Source organism: Nicotiana tomentosiformis, chromosome 4 (assembly GCF_000390325.3).
Source record: "Nicotiana tomentosiformis chromosome 4, ASM39032v3, whole genome shotgun sequence".
In the NCBI taxonomy this organism is placed as follows: domain Eukaryota; kingdom Viridiplantae; phylum Streptophyta; class Magnoliopsida; order Solanales; family Solanaceae; genus Nicotiana; species Nicotiana tomentosiformis.
This window is the reverse complement of record NC_090815.1, coordinates 123932963-123950111: the sequence shown is the minus strand read 5'-3', so window position 1 is coordinate 123950111 and position 17149 is coordinate 123932963. Positions and strand designations below refer to the sequence as shown.

The 17149-nt window shown below is 37.0% G+C and overlaps 2 protein-coding genes across 2 annotated transcripts; one reads left to right on the top strand and one right to left on the bottom strand.

Annotated features, from left to right (window-relative positions):
• Nucleotides 1-1181: 1181 nt before the first annotated feature.
• LOC104089660 (lysine histidine transporter-like 8) lies at nucleotides 1182-7005 on the top strand. The gene is made up of 5 exons (XM_009594603.4): nucleotides 1182-2046; nucleotides 4447-4580; nucleotides 5330-5757; nucleotides 5874-6005; nucleotides 6245-7005. The coding sequence occupies exons 1-5, from the start codon at nucleotides 1652-1654 to the stop codon at nucleotides 6728-6730; spliced, it is 1575 nt and encodes a 524-aa protein (XP_009592898.1). The 5' UTR covers nucleotides 1182-1651; the 3' UTR covers nucleotides 6731-7005.
• A 2128-nt stretch (nucleotides 7006-9133) lies between these two features.
• LOC104089659 (dof zinc finger protein DOF3.4-like) lies at nucleotides 9134-10343 on the bottom strand. The gene has a single exon (XM_009594602.4). It carries the CDS (start codon nucleotides 10154-10156, stop codon nucleotides 9464-9466), a length of 693 nt encoding a protein of 230 aa, XP_009592897.1. The 5' UTR covers nucleotides 10157-10343; the 3' UTR covers nucleotides 9134-9463.
• Nucleotides 10344-17149: the final 6806 nt, after the last annotated feature.

Sequence of the window (17149 nt, the reverse complement as noted above, 5' to 3'; positions counted from 1 at the left end):
AAACTTCATCCAAATCGGATTTTTAAAAACAAATTTGGGAATCTATGGCCAAACGCTAGTTTAATATTCAAACATCAAACTTCGGAAATTTCTCAACTCCATATAACACTAATAATATCTACTCCAATAAAGTATCGAGAGGGCTATCATAATTAGGTATGCAAATTGATTACTCCTATTTGGATCTTATTTTTTCTTAATGATTTAGAGTAGAACAAGTAATCAAATAGAAGAGAATGTATAGGAATTTCTAAATAGCTTTCAAAGAATAAAAAGTATAATGGTAACTATATAAAATTTTGGAAACAACCTCTCTACTTCTTTGGGTACGGGTAAGCAGACTCCTTTGGGGTAGGGGTAAGGTCTGCGTACACACTAACTTTCCCATACCCCATTAGTGAGATTTTACTGGGATGTTGTTGTTGTTGAGATTGATAGTATAACTTTTGCAAGTTCTTTATAATTAGTGATGAAATTTAGTCATTGCATTACATTAATCTCTTTAATCATCTTTCCCAATTAGCATGCTAGCAATTATTCCATTTCATCATTATTGATCCCTTCATATCTTCTATATTAACTTGACTTCTACATATATAAGTTGTGCTGAGGCATAGTTATTATCAGGAGTGGAGCTAGGAGTCGAATACAAATTTGGCCGAACCCAGTAACTTTTGCTTAAACATTAAATTTATATTAAAAATTTATTAAATATGAGTAAATTACATTAATTGATATCGAAAACTAGTAATTAGGAAAATATAAAAGATTTATAATTTATAAGACAAATAAGTAATCCAACTGTAATCTTCAATGAAACAAAACAAAAATCTATCATTTAAAAAAAATGAAGAATTAACCCAAATAAATAAATAGCCGAGAATTAATCCAAATAGCCGTCCACCCATCACTTAAACTAAAAATAGCAGGTAAATATATTATATATACATAATTTATGTATTACATATTTATAATTATGTACAATTAATGTATAATTTATTTATATGATTAGAAAAAGTAAACAATTAATATGACAAGCTATTTGTATAAAGATCTCTTTAAAAATTGCAGCATAAGAATAAAAAATATACTTTATTTGCTTTTAAGTGTTGCCAAGTCCTAAAATATGAGAAATTCGTTTGATACTTTGATGTGAAAACCTTAGTCTCACCCTTTAAATATTTGTTTAAAGTCTATGTTCAGTCTCACTCTCACTCACACCTTCCTCTCTTTCTCATCAAACTGTCACCCAAAATCAAAGCCTTATTTTCACATCAGCACCACCCAAAACAACCAGCCGTGAGTAGCCAAAAATCCCACCACCACCTCGAGATTGCTTCTCAAATAACTCATCAAACGGCCAATATTCTATCTTCTTCTTGACTGCTGCTGCACAAACCCACACACATTGCATGTGCAGCTCAGTCTCAGTCTTATAATATTCTTCTTTCTTTTCAAATCCCTTTTTCTTTCTTAATAAGTCTTTCAAACTCTGACAAGAAAACAGCCAAACCATTGAGTCCCAATAACTAAACAACAAAAGAAAAAGGACCCATTTAGCCATTTTCCTCACAAGTAATACTCCACCCTTTTCTCGTACAAAACATTACTACTCTGTTTTCTTTCTTGAGTGATTGATTGAGTAGTAGCAATGGAGGAAAGACCTGAGACTGAACTCATTTCAATACCAGCAACGCCACGTGCATCAACGCCTGAGATTCTAACGCCGTCAGGTCAAAGATCACCTAGGGGAGGACATACATCAACTGGAGCTTCTAATAAAGATGCTAAATCATGGACACCAACTTCATTTATTTCGCCTAGATTCTTGAGCCCTATTGGTACTCCAATGAAAAGGGTGTTGGTTAATATGAAAGGCTATTTGGAAGAAGTTGGTCATTTGACTAAGCTTAATCCTCAAGATGCTTGGCTTCCTATTACTGAGTCTCGTAATGGGAATGCTCACTATGCTGCTTTTCATAATCTCAATGCTGGTATTGGGTTTCAAGCTTTGGTCTTGCCTGTTGCTTTCTCCTTTCTTGGATGGTATTATTACCATGTCTTTCTTTCTTTCTTTTTCTTTCTTGGTATTGATAATGGATGCTTAGATATTATTCTTATTCCATTGCTTTTATTTTGTTTAACTTCTTGTCTTATTGTTTAGTTCCTTTACTCTGTTTCATCTGTTTGGTGCTTGGTATTTCTATTGCTGAAATGGTTTAAGTTTTGATCTTTTTTACATTTGTTTGTGGAATTTATTGTGATGTGAAAATAGATGCTTCGATATTCTTGTTGTAGCTTTTATTTTGTTGAACTACATGTCCTAGTTTTTTAGTCCCATTACTCTGTTCCATATGCTGGGTGCTTGTTTTTGCTTTTGTTATGCTGGTATGATTAAAGTTGAATCTTTTTCACATTTTTTTTGTGGAATTTAGTGTTATATGATCTATATTAGAAATGCAACATACAGTAGACCTTGTGCTCCGGCCCTTCCCGGATTCTGCTTGTGGCTGGTAGCTTACCTGCCCTTAAGCTTGAAAAGCTGCTTGCTTTTGACTGCTTTTTCAACAACAATTTTTGGGCTTGTTCTGATTTGTCTTTAAAGTTTCTACCATGTTGGTTTGAAGAACTATCTCTGTGCCATCTGCTTGGTGCTTGTTATTGCTACTGTCGATGCTGTTATAGTTAAAGTTTGGATATTTTTAATATTTCTTTGTGGAAATTGCTGTTATATGATCTATATGTAAGAGTTCCACTGGAATATGCTTGCAAAGCTGCCTGCCTGCTCTCACCAAACAAGTTTTGAGCTTATTCTGATTTACTAATAAAGATACTGTGTTGTTGGTTTGAAGATCTATATCTGTTTATCGGAGATGAGTAGATTCACTTAAGTTGGTAAAACCATAATTGCTTCATATGCTTTCTCAAAGCAAACCTTCAGTCTTGAAAGTCTTGATCTTTCTGCTATTGTTTGACCTCTAAGTACTGCTTTTCTAAATGCATATCAGTTATCTTTGAAAATACAGACTTTGATTGACTATAGTGCATTACTGGTCCCCCACCATCTATTGATACGTTGTTTAACATAATTATCTGTTGTGGACCAACAAGAAATCTTCTATATCTGTCTCTATGCATTTACTTTTCTTGCTTTTCTCAACTTTCATCATTGTTTGCAAATGAAATCAGAAAAGATAATTGAGCCAATTCTCAGCATATATACTACTTTTGCTTTTTCATAGAAATGCTACTTCAACTGGGTCCTTTCACAATTTTGCTTTCATCTTTTAAGAATTAAGACAGTTGGCTGCTACATTGTGCTGAATGGTGTACTCATTTGGTTTGGTTTTTGCCTAGTAACTTTAGTCCACCTTCTTTTGCGTTTCCACACATCATCTAAGAAAGATGGCCCATGCTGCACAAAAGGTTTTAAGTTATAAACATTTACCTGTAACTATTTTCATACAATCAAGTTATTAAAAAATCAATTACAAGTAATTATCCAATTACTTAATTCATCTTAAAGCGATAACTGTATGAAAATAATTAATGTAGTATATGGATAAGACAATTCATAGTTGGTTTGGTAGTCAAAGTCATTTCATAAATATATATGGATTTTCCTAATATGTTCAAGGAAGATGTTTTAACAATGAGTTCATACTCAAATTCATGCTGACGCGATATATTTTGTTTCTTTTTTATAAATAACCTACAACTTCGAACTTGGTGGATAATGGGTATGTCTCTTTACGCTTCTCCCCTTATATACCAAATTTGTTTTATCATCTATGGTTCGAGCTAACTCGTGAGGTGTGCCTACCAAATATCTTGCGCTGTCCTACATTTGTCGTTGAACAAAGCCTTTTTATTTTCTTTTAGTCTTCTGTCGTAGTCATAGTAGTTCTCCTTTTTCACAATCCCGAAATTGCAATTTAGTCAACATTTGGGCTAGGAATTATCATACACTGGTTGTTTTCTGTTGTCTATGTGAATTAACTTTTGGTGCGGCCCCAGTATGGTTGTTTTGGCAGGTTTTGACCTACCACTTTGACATAAAATCTACTATCTGTAAATGCTACTGGAACTTCCAAGTGGAATTTGCTGCCCTTATTCAGTAAGCTTCACTGAAGGATGACATATTTGACTATTGAAATTTCCACCTAATCCGAACTCTGTTGTAATTTGATACTAATTTTCATTTCTATTCTCTGAAGTGTAACTTTATTTTTGGTAACTTGCTCTGAAGTATGACTATAAATAACTGAGCTTCCATTCAATGTCCTTAAATGGAATATACCAGATACTCTTAAATGCTAGTCTTCTGATAGGAGCATTTGGTGAATGAGCTAGGAATTCATAGTGTCAAATAATTGATGCGCTAATAAAGTTTACCTATAATATTCTTCAGAGAATTGACACAGTAATATTTCCTTCTGAATACAGGAGTTGGGGAATAATTTCCTTAACTATAGCTTATTTCTGGCAACTCTATACTTTATGGATCTTGGTTCAGCTGCATGAAGCAGTTCCTGGGAAGAGATACAACAGATACGTGGAACTAGCGCAAGCAGCATTTGGTAAGAAAATCAAGTTATAGAATTTCAGCTAACAGTTCAAAGTTACTTGCGAAGGGGAGCCTTGGCGTAACTGATAAAGACCAGGAGGTCACGAGTTCAAGCCGTGGAAACAACCTCTTGCAGAAATGCAGGGTAAGGCTGTGTACAATAGACCCTTGTGGTCCGGACCTTCCCCGGATCCCGCGCATAGCGGGAGCTTGGTGCACCCGGCTGCCATGTTCAAAGTTACTTGCAAGAAAAGATAAAAAGAGCTTTTCAAAGTTACTGGTCTTATCCCTTTCTGTGTTACCTTTAATTTCATTTATTATCCTCTTTAACTTGCTCAAAGCCCACTTACCAGACACATATAACTCCCTTTCTTTCAACTTTGTGACTTGTCAAAAATATTTATCACTATTCCATTTATATCCAACTTTCACAACTTCTAAGCCTCAAATCTATTAAATCATTCAAGTTTTAAACTTTGATGTGATATTTTTCTATCAAAACTAACTTTCCAACTATTATTTACTATTTTTTTCCACTGGAACTAGTACAATACATAAGTGAAAATGAATATCTTAAAATCAGGTGCCTAGGCTCTAGTCAAACACTGTATATAAATTGAAAGGCGAGGAGTACTTAATTATTGCTAACCAGTAAGATGCATGGAAAGTTGATAGAGTTATATAAATCCTACTTGTCATTAAGGGAAAGGAAATGAACATAGTTCACTTTGCTTGCTAACATCGTATTCACTTGCATTTCAGGTGAAAGACTGGGTGTTTGGCTTGCTCTCTTCCCTACTGTTTACCTATCTGCAGGGACTGCGACAGCTTTGATTCTCGTAGGAGGTGAAACCATGAAGTTGTTCTTTCAAATTGTTTGCGGTCCGCTCTGTTCATCAAACCCTTTAACAACTGTAGAGTGGTATCTGGTTTTCACTTCCCTCTGCATTGTTCTATCCCAACTCCCAAACCTGAACTCCATTGCTGGGCTCTCCCTCGTTGGAGCAGTGACAGCCATCACATATGCCACTATGGCATGGGTCCTCTCTGTAAGCCAACCAAGACCACCTTCGATTTCATATGAACCCATTTCATTGCCTTCCTACACAGCTTCTCTCTTTTCTGTCCTGAACGCCATGGGTATTATAGCATTTACTTTTAGAGGGCACAATTTAGTTCTTGAAATTCAGGTAAATATTCTCACTCTTTTCCCGGCATGTGCAAACACATTCTGTTTCTGTAACTAGTTTAACGAAACATTTCCAACTTACAATTGCAAATACGGCAACTTTATGTCATTTTGCAGGCAACAATGCCGTCAACTTTCAAGCACCCAGCTCATGTGCCAATGTGGAAGGGAGCAAAAGTTGCGTATTTCTTCATAGCCATGTGCCTGTTCCCTATTGCCATTGGAGGCTTCTGGGCTTATGGAAACCTTGTAAGTGTAGCTATCATTCTGCTTTTTCCAAAGAATTACATTTTTGTTACAATTCCCTCCTTCCTTGATCTATAGAATTAGTTTATTGTATTTGTTTGCGTCCACAATGACATTTTTATTATTGTATGTCTGCATGGCCCAATATATCGTTGGTAGAATGGTGTACTCCTCCTTCTGCGCAGTCTATACATGTTTTCTTTAATTATTTCTGATTCGATCGTGTACTTAATTCCTTACAGATGCCATCGGGAGGAATGTTAAGTGCTCTATACGCCTTTCACATTCATGATATTCCGAGAGGACTTCTTGCCATGACATTTCTCTTAGTCGTATTCAACTGTTTAAGTAGCTTCCAGATATACTCAATGCCAGCATTCGACAGTTTTGAAGCAGGCTACACCAGCCGTACCAACCGACCATGCTCAATATGGGTCCGTTCCGGTTTCAGAATATTTTTTGGATTCGTTTCGTTCTTTATTGGAGTGGCGCTTCCGTTCCTGTCAAGTCTTGCAGGGTTGTTAGGAGGGCTTACACTTCCGGTAACATTTGCTTATCCTTGCTTCATGTGGGTTCTAATAAAGAAGCCTACAAAGTACAGCTTTAACTGGTATTTCAACTGGATCCTTGGATGGTTAGGAGTTGCTTTTAGCTTGGCTTTTTCTATTGGAGGAATTTGGAGTATGGTCAATAATGGACTTAAACTCAGGTTCTTTAAGCCCAGCTAAGAGATGAATAAGAAGCTTTGGTAAAATTCTATTTGCTAGTAGTTGTAATGTGTATTTCTATTATAGCCTTGAGGAGAAGTGAAAAAAAGAAGGGTGTTTATTGGTTGGGGATTTTGGGTGGGGGGGTGGTGTTTAGGAATATGTATAAAACAATAGGTACAAACTTTGAGGTCATTTTCATGTGCTTGATTTGCTACCTTTGGAATTTGGTATCAAAGTGAGAATATGTGATTACAACCTTTTGTTTGGTATTATGATGCAATTTCTTTCACAAATTGGTAAAGCTACAATTTGAAGATTATGCATAAAGCCACTTGGCTTACAAATGAAATTCATACTAGTTGTATGTTTATGAAATCACTCCAAAACCGCATTTGTAGCAACTGTATCGTTTGCAGGATGATTTTAGGTTTTCAACTTGTTGATGCACATATGGTCTTTCTTTGAGAAAGTGGTTTAATGTGTCAATTGCAGTAATTGAAGAAGGGTTTTCAGATGAATAGATGATTTTAGTTTTTCATCAAACGTTATGTTTGCATTAAACAAACAAATCGTTGCAATCACTTACAAAACCCGGGCAGGGTCCACGTATAGTAAAAATTTATAAAATAAGTAGAAAAACATATATTCGAACTCAGTAAATCAAATAAATTTTTTAACATGAGCTCCAATTACGATTAGAATAATTTTGTTAAGACGTTGAAGCGTCTATTTATAGACAATAACAAGTAAACCAATTCCTTGAAGTGATCAAGTCGTTTAAACGCCTTATATGCCAAGGAATGTATGCTGCCAATCGAGGTCTTGTTCAATGTATGTTGTAGGAGAGTTTGCACGAACATGGACGACACAGCATGCATGCCTGCTCGACAAGGCTACTTAGCTATGACATGTAGCGTCGAAGGCAATTGCAAAACAACGTACATAAAGCTTGTCACTAGTACACATTATAACATATATCCCCTATAACAATATTTTATTATAATGACCTAGTTTTCTTTAAAATTAATTTTTTTCTGTTACCTTAAAATATATATGTAACAATACTTTACGAAAAATATCAAAACAAAAGACTGTTAAAAAATATTATTTAGCGGTAGGAAAGAAGAAAACGTGGATATATAGGCGACATGCAAAAGGTGCAAATTCCTTAGAACCCTTGGGATAGGGAATCAAATTCTATGATATCGGCCACGGTCGGTGGTGCGCATCAACCTCGGCGCTGACACTTGCATATATAGTTGCATTGACACTTCATTAAAAGCAAGCTGTGCCGTCCTAGGCTTTTTCTCAATAGTATTAATAAACCATGTTCTTCCTGTCCTAGGCTTTGATTGGTGGCATTCATTTAGTCCTACAATTCTTAGTAAAACCACGATCAATCTTACCCACGAATATCATAAATGGTCAGTTTCCAACTCCTAATAAATAAATTCAACATAATAGACACGATATCAGACCTCGCTCGTCCAAACTCCATGTCAAGAGTAATATATGAGTCTAGGTTATTATCTCTTGAATGATTTATGTATTAATACCAGTTATCTATGAAGACTTTACATTTTTTATTTATAAATCAGGATTCTAGGAAACAGATACCAAATATAGCGTGTATTATCTTAGGAAAATAGAGGAGGGTGTGAATCAACCAGAAAAGATACATGCCTACGGGACGAAATCCTAGATTTCTATCAGTTTTCTGGTTGTTGCTGACATGAAAAATGATACTACTAGTTTATATGCATTCGATGTTTATCGCAGACAGTGAATACAAGACATGTACAAACAATGAAATACAAGACATGTACATTTTCTTCCTGCACATTAAAGATAATGTCATATAATCAGGAGTATTAAGACAATTGTGTGACAGTGGTCTAAGGAAGGGGCAGGCCCCTCCCTATAAAACTGGAAAAAAGAGGCTTTTCGAGATTCTCGGATCCTAACCAGTAACCAGGCCCCTCTTTTTCGCCCTAGTAAACCACAATTATAGGAACAAATTATTGTAGGTTAATCTCTCTCTCTCTGTTTTAATTTATGTGAACCTATTTCCTTTTTAATTCGTGTAAAAAAGAATAACTTCTTTTCTTATTTGAATTTTTTTTATCTTTCTATAATAATTTATAACCACACAAAATATATGTGTTTTATTTTACCTACAAGTTCAAAAGTTTTTCCTCTTTACTTAAACTCCATACTCAGTTAAATGGGTTCATGGAAAGGAACGGAGGGAGTATAAGAAAGCAAAATGGAGGACCCTATCAAAGCCAATGGGAAGAAAAGAAAGAAACGTAAAATCCCCAAAAGTACTGCACCTTTTGCAACATTAGAAACAACGGAAGAAACAAACTAGAAAGCATAGGAAACAACAAAATAATATGGACAGTAAAACATTCATGAAAATAACAACGAAAATAATATTTTTCATTTCATGAAGTTGGACCTATTTCTGTTAAAAAAGGAAGACCCCCAAGATAAATTTACAAAAAAAAAACCAAAAACACTAATTCTCCAAGCAAAATAGCTTTGCTTTTCCATTCCTTTGTGAATCATTCACATACTACTACAGCCAAAACAATCCATGCACCCAAAAACTTGCAAAAAGACAGACCATTTAAGTTGAAAAAAGAAAAATAAAAGATAAAAGCAAAAGAGAACAAACACCTCTTTTTTTCGATTTCTTCCATGAAACTCTTAAAGTATAATATTTCTACTCAGTACTTTGTAAGTACTTCATTTAAGACTGGTCCCCGGTGCAGAAATAGCAAGATCAGGCCAATTACCAAAACAATCATCCTCACCTATTCCTCCGCCGCCACCTTCAATCTCACCACTACTTAGCTGCCACTTCATATTCTCACCACCGTCTCCGCCGCCGCCATTCCCTCCGCCGACCTGCTCCATGGGCCAATCAAGATTCCCAAGCCCAAACCCACCTAGCCCAAGCCCAAATCCACCTAATGGCACAAACCCACCACCCACTGGACCTGTCAACAACGAAGTAAACGTCCCATTAGTTGCCCCTCCAGCTTCTTGCACTGACTCGTTGAGGTTCACTTCACAACCCATGAATGAAACCGAACCCGACCCGGATGATTGACCCGACCCGATCATTGTGATAGGGGTGGCATTTACTGATTCTTGAGCTGTAACGGAGGTGGTATTGCGGGGGCGTTTGTGGGAGGAGTTCTTCCGTGTGCCACCACCCACGGGGATGTTACGTAAGGTGCCGCCACGTGTCCAATAACGGCGACAGGACTTACAAAAGTGACGAGGTTGAGAAAGATTATAGTTGTTGTAGTAGCAGAATTTTGTGTTCGTAGAATCACAGCGTGGACATGGCAAGTTCTCCGGTTCCGATGGTCGTGTTCCGTTTGCCGGCGCCGGCAGTCTAGCCGGACGCCTGTCGCCAACTTCTGAAGACATTTGTTCTCTAAGCTGTTCTTTTTTAATGGCTTTTTGTTGGGGTTTCAGGTGAATAAAGAGTGGGTTCTTTTAAGGAACTGAGTACTTTGAAAGAAGACAAAGATTTGATTTTTGAGAGAGAGAGAGCTAAAAGAGTAAAGAGAGGAAAAGAGAAATCTTTGTTTTGGCGTGAAATAGTGGGATTCTTATATACGGATGGTTAGCTTTTTGGAATTACACAACACCTTTCTCCTTTGTGTTTTTTTGGTTGCAACACTCTTAGTGGGCGTTTGGACACAAGAATGGTAAAATTCTAAAATAGGGTGAAATTATTTTTAGGTGAAAATGGTATTTGAAATTTAGAGTTGTGTTTAGATATGAATATTATTTTGGGTTGTTTTTGAAGGTTTGTGAGTGATTTGAGTGAAAATTTTGAAAAATAGTTTTTTGGAATTTTTAAATTTTTGAAAATTTCTAAAATGCATCTTCAAGTGAAAATTGAAAATTTTATGAACAAACGTTGATTTCGAAAAAAAGTAAAAATTTTTTGTAAAAAAGAGAAAAATTTCTTATGTCCAAACGGTACTATGAACTTTTTAAGATGAAATAAAAAATAATTTTAAAAAGTTAAAATTGTATTTAGACATATATTTTACTTGAAAAAAATTTAAAATTTTGTGAATAGAAAACTTCAAAACTGCTCTAGAGTTGTTTTTGAAATTTAAAAATTTTATTTTGAAACTTTGTCAAAAAATAGTTACAATCTATAAACAAACGGATATTTAAAAATAAATTTTGAAATCAGTTTCCAAATTCTATGGCCAAACAGAAGTTTAGTACCTTTATAAATATAAAGTAAACTCTGTCAAAATTAATACTTTAGGGTTCGAAACCTTATGTCTAAACTCTAAACAAAATGAACCCGTATAAAAAAGTCTTAATTAGGAAATTAGTGCCCAAAAAGTCACAACTCAAAAATTCTAATTGTACTATCCAATAACCTTTCTATTTTCCTGTTATGTATAGAATGTTTAGTCAAATAAATATATGTAGAGATTTAATTGCATCCGTTATTTATATCAAGTTAATTAAATAACTTTATGAGACGCATTAATCAATAAATAGTGTCCAACATTTTAAATGATTATAATCGCTATAGGATAGTCTCTCCAGTTTAATCTTAAATTCAAATACTCCACTTTTTTAATAGTGTTGTGCTGGTCATTATTGGTTACACAAACAATGGAAAATTATGGAATGAAGCACGAGCTACTGTTATTTTGTCATCTATTCAATTTTAAAGTTGTTTTCGAAATCATAACCAAGATTATGATTAAAACTTTTAGAACATGCTGAAAATTAGTTGACTGATTTTCCAGAATCAGCGGTGTGTAGCTACTTATTTCACTTCTAGCAATCTAGTATTTCAACTTTTGACATTAAAATGCTAAAAGCTTTTCATAATAGTAGTAGTACTCAGTGGTGCGTATATATTCTATAGCGCGCACCATTCATTAGTGCTCTCATATGACGTCCGATTGTTTTGATGTTAACGGCGCATTTTTTATGTATGTATACCACTATTTCCACATGCAACTTTTCATAAGCTTCACTTAATAAAATGTTAGGTTCTCCTTTATCTTGTTTTGACAAAACTATGCAAAAGAAAAAATGGTGTGGTATTCTCATATGGTATACAGAAATAATTGGAGTTATGTAAACATCAAAAAAGCATGTTGGTGCATAAAATATCTCGTATTTATGCAGAGTATGAGAAAAGGGTCGCCGCAAACAGAGACAGATCAATCTTATGGGTTCAATTTTAAGGTTTTTAACATTGAACACATTATTATTTTTAAAGATATGGGTTCATATTAACTATTTTTATAATTTTAATAAATTTTTACATATAAATTTTTACTCCGCATCGAAAGTTATGGGTTCAGGTAAACCCGTACGTAGTACACTATATCCGCCTCTGGCCACAAGGGGTGTAATATAATCAATGATTGATTTTTCGAACATGTGACCAATAAGCCGTCACATGAAGACAACGTTATCGTTGCTTCAAGACTCTTCCAAAGTGTAAACATAAAATATACTATAAAAATTTGACAACTAACAATATAATGTAACTTATAATTAAGACATATTTGCACTTTGTTTTTAAGGTTATCGTATCGTACTTAATATTAAAATTTACTTATTATTATAGGTAAATTTTGCCTTGTGGTGTACATCATTTACAAATAAAAGTTTGAGCTAACAAATAAATAAGGTAACGTGTTTTAATGTCTATAAAGTTACAAAGTCAACAGACTCGACACATTTTAACTTATGTTTATCGTACATGCAACAAAAGGTAAACGGCCTTACGCACGTTCAACTAAAAAGCCAGTAAATGATTTTAGTTTATAATGTCCATTTTACGCTGCTAAATTGAAACATATACTATCGAGTTCTTTTTCTCATATTCTTCCATTCACATGGGTCACTTTTCTCAGGCGACAGCAGCTGCTGTTGAAATTCAGTTCAATAATACAACTCTGTTCAAACTTCAAATACCGAGCCTGGCAATTTTTTTCTCCCTTTACGTCTTGACTTTCTAAATCTACTGCCTCATTGATCAATATTAGTGCTAATCCAAATCCCTTTACAATAGGCCAACCTTATGGTTTATAAATTTTAGAACAGACTATTTTAAACTTGATTTTACATTTAATATTTATACTCTATCTTTTTCAATTTATATAAACTTATTTATAGGAGATGGAATAGTGGATGTTGGGGAATCCTTGAGCACCAAGAAAACGCATGGGGAAAAGTGGAATAATTGTAAATTTAGGGATTTGGGAAGAAGAAGAGAAGAAGGCGACAGTATAATTGCGAATGTCGGGGTAGCGTGGGAAGCAATTACTGGCCCCCTCCACCCACTCATCCTTTCAAATATCAAATCGGTGGCGCTCTTTGTCCTTTTCCCCCAATTCTCTTTTTTTGGTTTTTTACTTAGTGTTCGGTACCCGAATTCACGTCGCATAGGGCCCCATTCGAGGAACGCTCCCTGCCAAAGAACAACTATGTTTAATTGTTTATGCTCAAAATAGACCTAATATTATGCACTTACTAGTGATTTTTGAAGTTCTTAAATAAATTTGCACCATTCCAATTTGACACTCTCTTCATTTCAATTAATGCGTTTTACTCTTTTCTCATCGTGTATACGGGTAAAAACCGAGCTCATAATACACTCCGGCCTCCAATAGGGTAAAACGAGCTCGAGATATGATTTTGAGGGATCGGAATCGAAGCAAAGGTCTCATCGAGTCGGAATCCGGGGGTACGTTGTCTGCCTTCGAGAATATCGGTGTCATGATTCGAGATCGATCCAAATCTTGAAAGACTTCGGAGGATTTTGTCAAACAACCAAGCACGACCAACAGAAGGCCGTAACATCTGCGACCGGCCGAATATCACATCGTGGATCTCGGCATGTATCAATGAAGAACCGGCAATCAGTTAAACAGAAGATTTTTTTTACCTTTTATAGAGTTATACTTAGAGTAGGATTCCCCTACTATATAAAGGGGGTCTGATAATTCATTAGACACATAGTAACACGTATTCCAAAGCAATATACTACTATCTTCACTGTTATTGTAAGCTTTTTCTCTCGTTCATCAAAATTGTCCACGGTGAGCCACGATCGAGGGTGAATGCTTCACCAAGGCTGGAATCATCCTCCTCGCGTGGTTTGAATTTATTGTATCTTTACTTGTCCATTTTAACTTAATTTATCATTTTGTATCAAATTAATTCGCATATCCTTAAAATCACTTATAAATTTAGTTGTTATCCGATTTTGAGGGTAAACAGTTTGCCGCGGGGGAGTTTGATCGATAACCTAAATACAAAACCAAAGTCGGGCTCCCAGTAGAGTTGAGCCCGAACCGTCCCGGGAAAATACTCTCAGAAATAAACCAACCACAGATAGGCCAAATGAAGCTGACCCGGGACCAACCCTGAGATAATAAAGATGCTTGAGGAATTGAAAAAACGGGTAGAAACGGGAGAAAAGAAGATTGAAGCCAACGACAAGAAGGTGGAGACCTACAACTCCAGGGTCAACCAGATCTCCGAAGCACCTCCGATATTGAAAGGCCTAGACTCCAAAAAGTTTGTTCAAAAACCATTTCCTCCGAGCGCGGCTCCGAAGCCGATCCCGAAGAAGTTTCGCATGCCTAAAATTCCTAAGTACAACGGAACTACTGATCCAAATAAACATGTGACCGCGTACACGTGCGCTATCAAGGGGAACTACTTGGAAGATGATGAGATCGAATATGTCCTGCTGAAAAAGTTCAGGGAGACCATGTCAAAAGGAGATATGATATGGTATCACAACTTTTCCCCCAATTCTATTGACTCATTTGCTATGCTTGTAGATGCTTTTGTAAAAGTGCATGCCGGAGCCAATCAAGGTCGATACCAGGAAGTCGGACCTTTTCAAGGTAAAGCAAAGAGATAACGAGATGCTCAAGGAGTTCGTGTCAAGGTTTCAAATGGAACGGATGGACCTGCCGCCAGTGGCAGACGATTAGGCCGTTCAGGTCTTCACCCAAGGACTCAATGCTCGAAGCTCATTGGCTTCGCAGCAGATGAAGCAAAATCTGGTAGAATATATGGTTGTAACTTGGGCCGATGTGCATAACAGGTACCAATCAAAAATTAGGGTAGAAGATGATCAGCTTGGGCCTCTTCCGGGACTGTTTATCCCGTCCGAGCTAGTGACAAATCCAAAAGAGACATTGATCATGAACTATGGTCAAGTAGAGACCGGTATCAACCATACAACGGTGATCGTAGGGGTAACGAATCTCGATGAAACCCTGTGAGAAGTGAAAGGAGAAGCGATCGAGGTCAAAATAATCGGGGACTCATGAGCAAAAACGGTTTCGACAGGCCCATCGGGTCTAAGGAAGCGCTGAGTTTATCGGAGTACAACTTCAACATCGATGTTGCTGCTATCGTGTCTGCCATCGGACGCATCAAAGACACCAAGTGGCCTCGACCTATACAGTCTGATCCAGCCCCAAAGAGATCCCAACTTAATATGTAAATATCATATCACTCACGACCTCAGAATAGAGGATTGCCGAGAATTGAGAGAGGAAGTATCCCAGTTATTCAACAACGGACATCTCCGGGAGTTCCTGAGCGATCGAGCCTAAAGATCATTTTAGGAATAGAGATTTTAGTAACTAGATCGAGCAGGAGGACACTCATCACTTCATTAACATGATCATCGGTGGGTTCGACGTTCCCCAGGGGCCGAGTTAAGGCGCACCAAAGTATCCATCATGAGGGAAAAACGGACTCGAGATTACGTACCAGAAGGAACCTTGTCTTTCAACGACGTGGACGTTGAGGGCATCGTACAGCCCCACAATGATGCACTGGTAATATCTGTACTCATAAATAAATCTCGAGTTAAGCGTGTGTTAATTGATCCAGGTAGCTCGGCCAATATCATTACATCGAGGGTCGTGGAACAACTAGGTCTACAAGACCAAATCGTGCTTGCATTTAGGGTTCTAAACGGATTCAACATGGCATGTGAGACCACTAAAGGGGAGATAACATTACCGGTGAATACCGCTGGAACCATTCAGGAAACAAAGTTTTGTGTGATCGAAGGAGACATGAGGTACAATGCTCGATTCGGGAGACCATGTATTCACAACATGAGGGCAGTACCCTCGACGCTGCACCATGTGCTGAATTTCCCGATGCCAGGAGGGATTAAAACAGTCTACGGAGAATAACCGGCCACAAAAAAGATGTTCGCAGTCTTCGAGGTGATCCCGGTATCCGCACTTTCGACATTGAAGGGTCTAAGTCTGGTGGCCTAAGATGAAACCAAATAGCAATTATCGATACCTGCCTCGATCGAACCGGGGAAGCAAGGGACGGATGAGGACGACAACACCAAATCAATAGTCGAAGAACTAGAGCAAGTCATATTGATCGAATTCCTGCCTGATCGTAAGGTACACCTGGGCATGGGGCTAAGTCCTGAGCTCAAGAAAAAACTCATTCAATTCCTTATAGCTAACATAAATTATTTCTCATGGTCCCACCTCGATATGACAGGGATTTCACCAGAGATAACTACTCACAAGCTAAGCCTAGATCCGAAGTTCCGTCCATCAAGCAGAAAATGAGGCCTTAGTTCGAATTCAAGCATGCATTCATCAAGGATGAGGTATCTAAACTCCTTAAAATAGGGTCCATCAGGGAGGTTAAGTACCCAGATTGGTTAGCAAACGTAGTAGTCCCTAAAAAGGGGAATAAATTAAGAATGTATGTAGACTATAAAGACTTAAACAAGGCATACCCCAAGGACTCTTTCCCTCTGCCAAACATCCATCGCATGATCGATGCCACGGTCGACCACGATATCCTCAGTTTTCTCGACGCCTACTTCGGGTACAACCAAATTCGGATGGACCCGGACGACCAGGAAAAATGTCCCTGATCACTAAATACGGTACCTACTGCTATAACGTAATGCCATTCAAACTAAAAAATACTGGTGGCACTTACCAACGCCTGATAAATTGGATGTTCGAAGAGCAAATAAGGAAATCAATGGAGGTTTACATTGGTGATATGTTGGTTAAGTCCCTAAGAGCAGAGGACCATTCGAAACATTTGCAGGAAACCTTCAATATATTAAAGAAATACAATATGAAGTTGAACCCAGAAAAAATGCACATTCGGAGTCGGGTCCGGGAAATACCTCGGATTCATGGTGTCCAACCGGGGAATCAAGATTAATCACGATAAAATCAAGGTCATCGAGGATATCACCATTGTGGATAATGTCAAGGCCATTCAAAGGTTAACCGGGCACATAGCCACTTTGGGTCGATTCATCTCGAGGTCCTCCGACAAGATCCATCGGTTCTTTTCACTATTGAAGAAGAAGAATAACTTCTCATGGACCCCGGAGTG

What these genes read in the sequence shown, in the direction of transcription:
- LOC104089660 (XM_009594603.4), top strand. Translation starts at nt 1,652, where the DNA reads ATGGAGGAAAGACCTGAGACTGAACTCATTTCAATACCAGCAACGCCA. An exon ending in GCTTTCTCCTTTCTTGGATG is followed by an intron (nt 2,047 to 4,446) that starts GTATTATTACCA and finishes TTCTGAATACAG; the next exon opens with GAGTTGGGGAATAATTTCCT. An exon ending in ATTTAGTTCTTGAAATTCAG is followed by an intron (nt 5,758 to 5,873) that starts GTAAATATTCTC and finishes GTCATTTTGCAG; the next exon opens with GCAACAATGCCGTCAACTTT.
- LOC104089659 (XM_009594602.4), bottom strand. Translation starts at nt 10,156, where the DNA reads ATGTCTTCAGAAGTTGGCGACAGGCGTCCGGCTAGACTGCCGGCGCCG.